Raw genomic sequence first — 12,586 nt, 5'->3', positions numbered from 1 at the left:
TTGGGATTACCCCATTGGGATTAGGTATGAAAATAAGTAGTACAACTCGAGTTTAATCAGACTCCTACGAAAATAGTTCGTTGAATCAGCTTCATCTCTTTTAAATTAGTATTCAGTTGTTGAATTAAAAAAAAAAAAAATTAATTACATGGATTATTAAATTAACGAAGTATACAAGTGAAGTAGTACAACTCCAGTTTGGTCAGACGATTGATACAATAGTTCATTTAATCAGCTTTATACCTATAAATAATAATTTCGTCAAAGCCTTTATTATAAGAAATAATTGGAATTAGTACGAAAATGAAGTAGTATAAGTCGTAGATGGAAGCGTAAATTGGATTATTACAACATCTAAGCGTTTGTGTTATACGTTACATACAATGCTCTATTAAGTATGGACGCATCTTATCATCAGCGAATTGATTTGCGATTGTCTGATTTTTTTCGCGGTGACAATGTTTTTTTGATCAATTTATTTACAATCAATTTGCAACAATTACGTAATATTATTTGACAACCAAATGTGAACCAGCCATTGGGATTAGGTATGAAAATAAGTAGTACTCGAGTTTAATCAGACTTCTACGAAAATAGTTGGTTGAATCAGTTTTATCTATTTGAAATTAGTTTTCAACTGTTAAAAAAAAAAAAACATATAAACAGAGATCGTTGAATTAAATAAAGTATGCAGGTGAAGTAGTACAACTCCAGTTTGGTCAGAGGATTGAAAAAATAATTCATTTAATTTGCTTTACCTATTGATAATAATTTTGTCAAAGCCTTTATAAGAAATAGTTGGAATTAGCGTGAAAATCAAGTAGGAAAAATCGTAGATGAAATCGTGGATCGGAATATTACAACATCTAAGCGTATTTATGAAACGTTAGCTATACATATATATGTATTAAACATAAACTACGCCATAAAGTATGAATACGCATATCATCATCAGTGGATAAATTGCTATTGTCCCGACAGCTTTTATCAACGATTTCTTGGATTAATTTCATGATGGACACTTCAATAGCGATGGCGAGAAATGAATTAATGGTAGAATACATCTGGTACAATTAGTCAGAAGAAAACGAACATGTAAGAACGAGAAAAACGAAAAAAATCACCGAGTCATGAAAACAATTTGCCTAGCTCAAGTGGCTACGGTGATAAGCCGGCAGAGTAATCGACTGGCGTTCGGCGCGTGACTCATTAAACGAGAAAAACACTCTCTGCTCACATACATCATACAGAAAAATAGCACACGGAACAAAAAGATTCTCAGGAAGCCGAGCAGTTGAATGCAAACAAAAAGGCTGTGTGAATTCGTGGCCATAAAAATTCTCGACGCTCGAGCTCGGCCATTGTTTCTTCTCATTGCGACGTTGTTAAAAAAAAAAAGAGTTCCAACGTGTGTTCCTCTCTTACGGTAAAAGTCACTGGATGTGTACGTTTTCAGGACTATAGATGCGCAAGGGTCGAAGAAAAGACTCGGGTACTACCGCTTGTTAGTTTGACTCGCTTTGCCATAAGGGAAGAGTAAAAAAAAGATAAGAGCCAAGGAAAGCTTGCGGTGAAAAATGAAAGGTGCCCATTAACGAGACAAAAGCTATGCGAGCGTATTCGAGGGACGTTTTTTGCGTGCATTTTTTCATGCTTACGAGCAAAGTCAAGTGCCGTTAGCGTTGTAAGCGTGACGTGGTTTTGAACGAGCTTGCGTGGGTTGTATTTCAAAAAATGACAAGTTTTCTGGTGGCTCGTGCATTGATTGGCGTACGTGTTCTTTCGAATGGAAAACTCTGTCCACGAGTAAAATGAAATTTCCTAAAAATAAAGGGGAGTTGAGAAAAATGAGCATTGATGCGAGTAGTTTACATTTTCAAACGTGGATGTGAGGGGAAAAAAATGAATAAAGCATCTCGCGTTTCAAAGTGATTACAAAACCATTCCCGAACAGGAGAAAAGGCAATCCACTATGCACAGAAATAGCGGAGAGTCGAAAAGATGCTTTTGAAAGCGAATGGGCGCTGAAAGAAGCACTATGTATATACCCGGCAAGAGTTCGAAAAAGAGGTTTGGCCACCGGGTATAAGGCTCGAATGGCGATTGGTTAGTCAATGGACGGAGAACGTACAATACAGGACCCCCACGATTGTCCACGCGAGTGCACTCTTGCGAAGGAGTGTGGGCTTTCGATTTAATCACCGCTCTCCAGTATATACGCAGGTCAGGCCACGCGTATATACGCGCAAGTACACTTGTGCGGTATACTTCTTTCGGTGTATAACGCCAGCCTCCTCCTTTTTTACTACGCATAGGGATGAAAGAGGGGCCATTCTTACCTTCGTCTTTCCTCCTTCTTTCTCTCTCACTCATTTTGAATCGTTTCTCTTTTGCGCGCGGCAGCTCCGCCCTCCTTCCTCCCCTCGGTATCCTTATCCTCGCTGCCGCTCTTTACGACTTTAGCGCAGAGGTGACGCTTACGACCGCGAGGACGATCTCACGAGCGATTTTTAAGGCCTCCCCGGGATTTCGGAATGCGATTGCCTCCCCCTCACCACGAGCAGTGGTATTCCCCGGAGCTTCTCCGGGGGATTCAGCTGGATTGGAATGTCGCTATATCGCTGCTGCTGCTACAGTCAGGCGTTTGCGAGCGGCCCGTAATTACTGCCTCGTATAAACGCGGGATTTGACGAGCTTATCGCCTCCTTCCTCCCGATGGCTGTGACTCGAGCCGAGAGGGAGGTATTTCCTTGTGATTTTTATGGATCGATAGTATGCTGCAGGTCCTTTTTTTCTTGCTCCTCTGGTCCCTCCAAATATTGGACGGTCAGGTCACGAGGTGAGGTCATCGAGGGGAGAATGTTCATCCAATGGGAAATGTGGATGCAAAAAGTGGAGATTGAAACGAAAAAGATGTGGTGGTCAACGGGTCAAGAGCGTGATGGGCTTAACTTTCAGGTCATTTTCAAATTGGTTTTTTTAAGCAGAGCCGAGCATGGCTCTAAATTCCTTTTTATCCGAATGGTTTCATGTCGTATTGGAAATCGCTTGAGTTGAGAAATTATTTTTCTTTTTGTTTGCATTTTTTACCCACGGGCTTTTAAAACTAATTAAAATATTTACGTACACAAATTAATGAAAACTTTTGTTGCACGAAAGGTAAGATAACAGTGTAAAAAATCGTAAATACTGGTAATGGCTATTTCAGAGATAGGAAACTGTTTTCACTGTGGAAACAGATTTCGGACTTTGATTACGCATTTTAATCTGGTAATGCACAGTGGTGTACCTGTACTCGTATGTATAGATTTTTTTTTTACTTTTAAATTCAGTTTTGATTTCCCTATCTAATTTACCCTGTTAAGTAATTAATTTTCAAGTTGTTTGGATGAGAAGTTCTGAATAAACATATCAAAAATTGAATAATTAATCGGAGAACTTGTTGGTTAAATTTATAATAAAATTTTGAATTGATAAAAAAGTAAAGCTCTTTTGCCTTTTCTCATTCATCGTAGAAAATAAGAAAAGGGTGGGACGAAATGGGTAAAACCGACTCAGATCGTATTTTTGAGATGCAATTTTGTTGAAAATCTTCACCAGACAAGGAGTTTTTTGTGTCTAGCCGCTAACTCTGCGCTCACTTTTTACATTCTTCGGTAAGAGCTGCTCCAGTATGCCTCGACATCTTTCTGTTTTTCTTGACAAAACCTCTTTTTATTGCTACATAATTTTCTACTTAGTAGGTAAGAAATTTTTTCGAGACGAGCACCTGCCTCTTCTCTTAGTCTGCTTTTTTTTATGTGTGCGTAATTGCAAAAAAGCTCGTGTTTGTTTAAAAATTAAATTTTCTCGCATTAAAGCCATATATTTTGTTCTCAAAGTAAGAAGTGAGATGAGAGAAATTGTTTGTTTCTGTAAACTAATTTATAATTACAACAGTACTATCTAGACGTTCTTGTAAGCAAAGTGTGCTTATTGCAAAGTAATAAGGTGAAAATGTGCGACATTAACTTTGTTTGATCTTACAACTCACAAGTTTCTATAATTTATGAATTCACCATTCACATTGCACTAGCAAATCAACATATTTTCCTAACGATCGAACAATATTTTTCCATTGACCGGTAAAACCGTGACTTTATTTTAAAAATAGTGTCGAAATTTGTGATAATTTTGCAGCTACCGACCACGATATACTTCAGCGAAGCTCTCGCAACATACTTCACGCAAAAAAATACAGCAACGTGAATTTCACAAGCAAAAACAGAGAAAGAGGGAGCGCCCACCGTTGCAAAATTGATAAACACGATGCCATAAAAAACGGGGCATGGGGGCATTTAGCCAACCGGCACAGCTGCTGGATACTTAACATCGCTCGAGCGAATGGCTAGCCGCGTTAGCGCCAGATAAATCGCCCGATCATTTTTCAAGCGCTTTCGCGCTTAAACTATTTTCCGTCACTTAGCCGCATTGAGAAATAAAAAAAATACCCCGTTGCCTTTTTACGATACTTTAGCTGCACAGCGCATGTAGCCAATCGGGACTCAGTTAGGGCTCATACATTATGTAAATGAGGAATTTAAAGTTTCAGGCACGTATTTCCCTAAGGGCGTTGCTATTAGCGATAAAGAAGAGACCTCTTAGTCTTCTGCCGAGGGCTTGGTCGTACGTAAGTGAGCAGTACTCAAGTATTCCCACGAAAAAAACGCTTGAGAGAAATCTCCCAAAATAAAAAAAAAAAATCTTACTTCTTGAGCAAATGTTTAGAAATATAATTTTCATAAAAAATCCAATGATGGTTTCGATTTTTTTATGGATGTTTTACTAGAAGTTAATACATAAGTACTCACGTTATGAATCCAGGTGAGCTTTGACCACGATGGATTCGCTTTGATTTGACACTCGAAGTAGACATCATCGCCCTCTTTGATGTCCCCGGCGTTGAGTGACGTTCCCAGCCTTAGGGACACGATTGGTGCATCTGTCGCAACAATTTAAATATAATTAAAATCATATTTTTCAGTACTATCAGGTGATAAAGCCCTATGTTTTGTATCCCACATTCAAGATAACCAATATCAAACAATCTAATTTCCTTTTGCTATTTTTTGTTGTACAAAAAAATTTTTTAAACGTATGTCTCGTATTTTTTATTTTTATGATAAGGTACGATGATTACTAGTTATATTTTTGAAGATTTTCTTCGCTTACACAAGTTTTTGTGAAAAAAGGTATTATTATTATTGACAATTGGATCCTTGGCCTTAGATTGATATAAGTATTCGAAAATTTTAAACTCTTTGTATTTTAATTTATCACACACGGGGAATCCAATTTTCTACCCTTTTCTTCTGTCATCATTTTAACCCTGCTGAATATAGATAAGCAAATCGAGGACAAACTTCGACAAATTTGTTTTTCTCGGGCAAAACTTTCCTTTTTCCTGTGATCACAGATACTTGACACAAAGTTTTGGCACATATGGATGTCCATTCTCTTGTCTCATGTTCTTCACGCACTTATCCATCGCGTGAAACTTCTTGTGAAAGAAAAAGACAAACCGAAACATGTTCAGTGCAAGACTGACGCAATTTTGAAGATTGGCTGAAGATTGGCGTAATTGAATACGTGACGGGACGTCATTTTACCTACTTTACCGGGTGCTACTCTACAACACACTTTTACTTGCTCTTGTTTTGTCTTTTACTTTATTTCATTTAAGCCCCATCTCCCAAGGAAAAAAATCCTAAGCGTATATTTTTGTTTTTTCACACACACGATCATGGACCCTACCCAAAACTGACATCGTAGCAAGTCTTTTTGGTCCTCTAATTTCGTCTTTTTTTATTGATGGAGGACTCTCTTCTACAAGCCGTGTCATTTATTTTTCAGCTAATTTTTAATACAAATTATTATTATTATTATTATTATTATTATTATAAATATAAATATTACAATAATTATTAGTATAATAATAATTATAATGATAACTATTTTAATTTGATTGTTTTATTTTGATATAATTTAATCTCCTTGTAACTCTCGACTTGCTCTTACTGTCAAAATTAAATAAATAAAAAGATAAAGTGGTCTTCAAGAATAGAATATGGTTATTAATATTATTATCATCATCGTGCATCAGTCGTATACTGCGATGCGTGTAGGCATTGCGTGTAGGCGTTGCGTCTGACCATAATCGAACGTTACTACTGATAATTTCTTATTCAATTTCAAAGTGGATTAACAATGATTAAACCACGTTTTTTTGGTCAAGCTCGTAACGATGCAATTAAATTGTTCTTTTTAATGTTCCCCAAAACTCGAAACTCTATACAGTATTAATATTATTTATCTGCATCGTTAATTATGTAAATACCTAATTTGCGAGTTAAGAGTGCGCTCTCGACAAATAAACTTTGATTAATTGGGCCGAATTTATATCTCGTTTCATGGAGTGCTTTTGTAATGCACGTGCCCCCGTTTCCATCGTTCTTTTGTGCAAACGCGTAATGTGGAATAGTAATTAATTGCAAACGAGCTTTAGAGCTTTCATTAAATTTCAACTCGGCCTGGTTTGTTGAAAAAAAAAAAAAAAAAAAAAAAAAAAAAATACAACAGCCGTAGGTCGATCGAGCAATTTTTTCCGGGAATTAAGCGAATGAGTCGATGACGGCTCATCAAGCGCCGCACGATTTTTGATCGAATTTCCACCCTGGTTTTGGAAATCTGAGTTCTTTCAGCCTGAAAATCTCATTAGGCAAATTTTCACCGCGACAAAAACCACTGAAAAACGACAGCTCGTGTCACGCGCGCGTCCATTGTACACTCAGCTTTCTCGATAATTGCTTTTGAGAAATCGCGTGCGAATAACCCTATTCTATTTGGAGCCAAAAATGAAGCAAGAATCACCGATACCGATCCTATACCATACTATGGCACATACAATAACTTGCCACGCACAACGGAGCTCCAGACGTAAACTTTACGAGGCCCGATGAATGCACCGGCTGTAAAAGTGAGCAGAGCACCCAACAATGCCATCGTCTATTTACGAACTTGGCCCAACCTGTATTTTATTTACCGATTTTTTCTCCCAGTCAACGTCAAAATCTATACTCGAAAAAAAACATTTTCACGCCAGGGCTTAGAAATAAAAACAAAAGCGGGGGCTCCTAATCCACAGGAACGGTGGTGTGTGAACAGGTAAGCTGGCTGTCAAAGGAATCTGTCGACGCATCAACGATGTGACCTCCCGTAAACAACAATGTGCTGCAGGTGCTGGTAGTACGGTGTAAAAAATAAAAAAAAAGTTAGTACATAAAAAACTAAGAGGCATGGGTGAGTGCTGGTATCGATATTTCGGGCAATAGGGAGATGATGCTGCTGTGGCGAGTGAAAACATCTGTAGTTTATTTTTGTATAATCAGTACGAATGATTAATGGCTAACTAAACATTTATTTCGCTTATTGATGTATACATTTTTTAATATCGATAGACATTTTTCATTAATCAATTTGGCGCTTTTAATGAAATAAAAGTTGAAACACGGTACGTCCGGGAGTGACGAGTCTGATGGCAGATTTTTTCTCATCACTCAAGACGGGGCGAGATTGGTCAATAAAATTAGCCGGGGGCATCAGCTAGTACCTTTTACGAGGGGATTTTTTCGGCTCATTTTTTACGAGAAAAAAGGATCGACAGCCAATCGAGGCCAACTCGTTTGGAATCGTCTTCGGCCGTACGTGCAGCGACCATGAAAAAAAGGCCGTCGTTCCCTTATGCCCCTCCCTCGTGTCTCTTCGTTCTTTTATCCGGCGTCCGCTTAAAAATGTGAGGGTGAGAAAGGGAGGGGAAAAAGGGAGACGGGGAGAAGCTCGGCAGAGGGAGAATGCGAAATTACTCACACACAACGTTGATCCGCCAGGATGTCTCCAGATACAGTCCGGTCACGTTTGGATTTTCCGCCCTGCAAGTCACCGATTTTCCGTCGTCGTCCACACCGGGCACGAACTCCACCCTACTGATCGTGCGATTCTCCGTGTTCATCGTCCCCTTCTTTTCCTGAAAATTGACACGGGAACACATTTATGTGAAAAATGTTATTTCTTAATTCATTTTCTGTTTTCCGCTGTACGTTACACTGCTATCTCTGTCGTCTTGTCGGAGAATTCTGTTTTAATGAACAATAAGGACAATAAAGACTTTTCGTTGCAAAATTCGTAATAATAAATTACCATTCTGATTATAATAAAGATTACAAGTAGTTTTTCATTATATTTTTTATTGTAAACAAAGAGATAAACAATATTAAAGGATTTCGATAACCGAACGAAAAAAAAATTCCAAACGAAGGTGCAAAAAAAGGTCTAATCCGGAAACGCATTCCCTCTGAGGTTATCGAAAGGCAGGGAGCAAGCACTGGATTGAGGTAGCAGTAAAAAGGAGAGAGGAACGAGAGAAAAAAGTCAGAGCCGGATGAAAATTGGCGGAACGAGCAGAGCTCTCGGATTATCATAAAGATTTTAAATTCAGAGGTGATTGCGATTCTCTTTCGGCTCTCGGAATATATACACGGGGTGGGGTGACTGGAAAATTTTTCAGATCGCCAAAGTCGCTGGAGTTTTTTGCGTTCAAAGTGTCCGCTGAAACTTTCGAGCTAGAATAACTAAATGTACGCTCGAAGCTTGGCTTCTTTCTCCAATAGCTAGCTTCCTATTGCGTACCTATACTTCTTTTTTCAAGATTTCATTTGTACGAAGATATTGGAATTTCATCCGGTATTGTACAAGCAGTTAAATTTTTTTTGTTATCAACTCTTACGTTTACTAATTTTGCACCCCAATAAGTAAGGAGGATAGACTATACGAGACGAGCAGTTGACAGTCAAACGTTAACCAACTGGAAACCCATTACACCAACTTTGAGCAAAAAATAAGAGCTTCATGCATGTATCCAGCACTCGAGTACCGATTTGACAAAGTTAATCCATCCTCAGCAGTTCACGTACATCTCACCCATACTCAGAAGCCTACATCCAATAAACATATAAACACGACAGCAGCTCACGCTCGTGGCATCGAATATCCAGTTACACAGCTCAAAAGTTTTTGCCGACTCGGTTTGATTGGTGTCCCTACGTGCCTTTCGCTTAGCTTGGAATCGTAAGCACAGATGCAGCAGCTGTAGCTAAACATACCTGCGCGTAGCTCCCTATCACTAGTTTTTCGAATAAGTCACACCAGCAAACACTGCATGCGCAACCCTTAACTACCTCATAACTACCACTCGGTCGGAAATTCCAGTTACCAACTGGAGAAAAACCTACATATTAGGTTACGGAACTTGCTCGAAGCGTGCTTGCACACGTACATCCTTCCTTCGACGAGTAATTTCTTCCTTCAACTCAAATATAACACGTTTTATAAATGAGTCAGTTCACTATTCTTGTTAGCGCGTGTCCCATTGTCCTCTGTACTGTGCTTATACTCTGCACCTGTGTCTTTGTAAAAAGTTTATCTATCTACGAGCTGGCATTGATTTCGCCTGTGATTTCATTCGCAATGTATTATAAAACTAAATTTCGGTTCGGGTGGTGAAATATCTGGAAAATTTCCGAGTATGATATGATTCGTTGATTCTAGCCGTACACCTTGTCGTCCAAAGATGGGAAAATTCAATTACCAAGCGAGCAAGGATCCCAAAACAGGAATAGCACCAGCAGCATTAATTCACAAGCCGGCAAATCGATGTCCCGAAAATAAGATATCGGTCCAACGAAGCGTGAGAGAGTGGCACATCCTGATAGTCCCCGTCGTCTCCTCATCCCTTCATCCTTGGGAAGAGCTCCTACCCTCTTCTCGCTCGCGTCTCAGACTGTGCTCGACGTTTTTAATTTCATATTTAAAGTATGATTGCTTGGCCGTGTCCGCTTCTCCCACCTGTCCTTCGTCTACTCTTTGCCACCATCCTCGTCGTCTCTGGGATTGCACAGCCGAGTGCTTTGACCCCCTCGAGCCACAATACTTTGAACCAATTTCCTTTCCTCTTTCTTCTCCTTCGCGAACCAGATTTCCTCCTATCTCCCGCAAGGGTAAGGTTTCGTTGAGTCGTGCACCACCACCGTTCACCTCTAATTCGTTTGTCACTCCGAGATATTATTGTGAAAGGTCTTTTGCTTCTCGTTGGCTACGTTGATCTTTGAAGCAATGGGTTTGGGTACAAATACTGATCTGTAGTGGACTGTGAGCTTTGATGTGTTGTCAAACGGGCACTTGTATGTGGAAAGACTCTTAAAAATATATAACGAGATTTTAGCAAGAATTATTATGGAGTATTATGGAGGTTTGTAGATGAGATACCGTTGATCAATGTGTTTACTGAATAATGATGATTTCCGTAGATGTGTAGCCATAAAAAAAAGAGGGAGGGAAAGGTGATTCATATAAATTTATTCACGAAATGAAGCGACTACTTTAAAAGTGCAAAATTACTTTGTAAATAAAAATGTCGGAGCGTTATTTAGATGGATTTGCGAGCAGCTGAGTTCGTTCGTCATACTAATTAAGACGGATGATTTTTTTTTTTTTTTTCAACGTAAATTGCTCTTTATTAGCACTTTTATAGTACGTACCTAGTACGTACGTATGTGGGTCATAGTGTTTGGAAAAAAGGGTGGAATTAATGCGTTGCAGATTATTTCAGAAGTAAAAAAAATAAAATAAAAACGTGCAAAGTTCAGCTATACGAATTTTTTCATTTGGATTTTTTTTTCCACATGGAAGTTTTTTTCAAACTCATTTAATGATGTAGAGTTTTTAATGAAGCTGTAACGAACCCGAAGACGTAGTCGAGAAAGTAGAATAAATGAGCTTGACGGAAAAAAAAAAAGTGTCATTCTTTAAAAAAGTGAAAGATTTGTTTATTTGTAGGGAAGTTTAACTAGAGATGATCGATCAAGTTAGCGAAACAATACAATTGGATGTAAAAATATTGAATCAACTAAACATTCAAGTATACACACATGGATATTGTACAAAAAAAAAAAAAAAAAAAATGAAAACAGAAATTTCATACATTTACCAGCCTACCAAGGGTACCTACTCAGTCAACTTTACCGACTCTTCATTTTTCCTTTTTTTGTAATATCCCTCCATTCCTATATATTTATCTGTATTATCAATCGGTCGACTTGATTTCAATTTTCCAATCCCCTCCTGCATTCGATTTCCCACGGATCGAGAAAAATTCAGCCGCAGCTAAAAAAAATAAAGGCTCACAACAGAAAAAAAGAAAAAGATAAATCTAACAACGGTACATCCCGTTATCGTGTATGTATATATATTAAGCAGGAAAAAGGAGGAAATAAGAAACGTAGCGACTCGAATAAAAAATAAGCCGACCCCTTTTTTCGGGTATTACTTTCTCGGATACGTGATCTCGTTTCTCTTTTCCCTCTTTTCCCCGTGCCCGCATCTGCCGTATTTTCTTAATTTCGAGTAATAATAAAAGGAAGCCGCAGCTTGGAGGCCCAGACTCGGCGGAGCGTAAGCAACGAGCCACGCCGGCTGCTGCCACTGAGATGAACGCATCCATCTCCTCGGTTGGATTTAAAAAAAAAAAAAAAAAAATCTTGGGAAAGAGGTGGAGAAGCTACGGAACGGAGAAAGCCACGGTAAAAAAAAAGCCAAGGGAGGCAAAAGTAGAGCCAAGTGAACTCTCGAGGATGTGGTCGGGGGAAGAAGGTCCGAGCCTGAAAAATAACCGGGGCTGCGTGTAACAGGCTTAATTGCATCATACGTTAATTAAATTCTCGTGGAAAAGGAGCGCGAGAAAGGAAAGGGTAATGGAAAAAAAGGAGCTTACTGTGCAAATTGCTTGGAATCTCGTATTGGGAGAACGGGCGGGCGTCTGTTTGGCCGTTTTTGAGGAATCGTCGAGCTCGATTTGGCCGCGCAGATGGTACAAAATGCGTTTTTAATTGAATCTCGTGCGTACCCATTTGGGACTTTTTTTTTTTTTTACATTTTTTGCCCCTTTATTAATCGAGGGATGTGCGTGAGCTTGGTGCAAAAACGTAGACAGCATGTTTTTTTTAACCGAATATATCGAACCAGAGCTGATCTGTGGTCGAAAATAACGACGAGTAGAGAAAAATTGAGTGCTCGGCACACGCGAGAGAACCCGAAGAAAAATTCTGGGAGGTAAGGAAGGAATGGGGCACGTGCATACATACGAAAACAGGAGATGCTCATCCCTTACCTTCTCCTTTCTCTCTAAAAATTCGCGAGTACTAGTCGAGTGTTCCCGGGAATATAGACATAGAGGGGGAGGGGGAAAGGAGAGAAAGGACTGTGTAATAATATATGTGTAGCGGTAGTGGAGCCCGAATGGAGAAGGCGGATGGATGCAGGAGATAATCAGGATGGTAATGCGGTAGAAGTGCACTACGTGATCCGTCGGTTACAGGATCTGCTTATGTTAATACCTGTCCTCGCTCTCTGTATACCTGTATACCTATGTACCCTTCAGCTCCGCCTTCCACTCCATCTTTACTATTATGGGAGAGAAGCCGCGTACGTGCTTGTA

At 39.2% G+C, this 12,586-nt stretch overlaps 1 protein-coding gene across 1 annotated transcript in view; it reads right to left on the bottom strand.

Moving 5' to 3' along the window:
* Positions 1–12,586, bottom strand: part of LOC106647251 (kin of IRRE-like protein 3) — a 135,750-nt gene that overhangs the window by 37,060 nt on the left and 86,104 nt on the right. The window contains exons 8-9 of the mRNA XM_089590757.1: positions 7,906–8,062; positions 4,851–4,981 (exon numbers count right to left, since the gene is read on the bottom strand). Coding sequence (XP_089446883.1) covers positions 4,851–4,981; positions 7,906–8,062 — 288 coding nt within the window. The remainder of the gene's footprint in view (positions 1–4,850; positions 4,982–7,905; positions 8,063–12,586) is intronic.

The sequence above is a fragment of the Copidosoma floridanum genome, unplaced genomic scaffold, assembly GCF_036245765.1.
Source record: "Copidosoma floridanum isolate Cflo_tuat_1 unplaced genomic scaffold, Cflo_Japanese_pri ptg000013l, whole genome shotgun sequence".
In the NCBI taxonomy this organism is placed as follows: domain Eukaryota; kingdom Metazoa; phylum Arthropoda; class Insecta; order Hymenoptera; family Encyrtidae; genus Copidosoma; species Copidosoma floridanum.
This window is presented reverse-complemented; position numbering and strand designations above follow the sequence as displayed.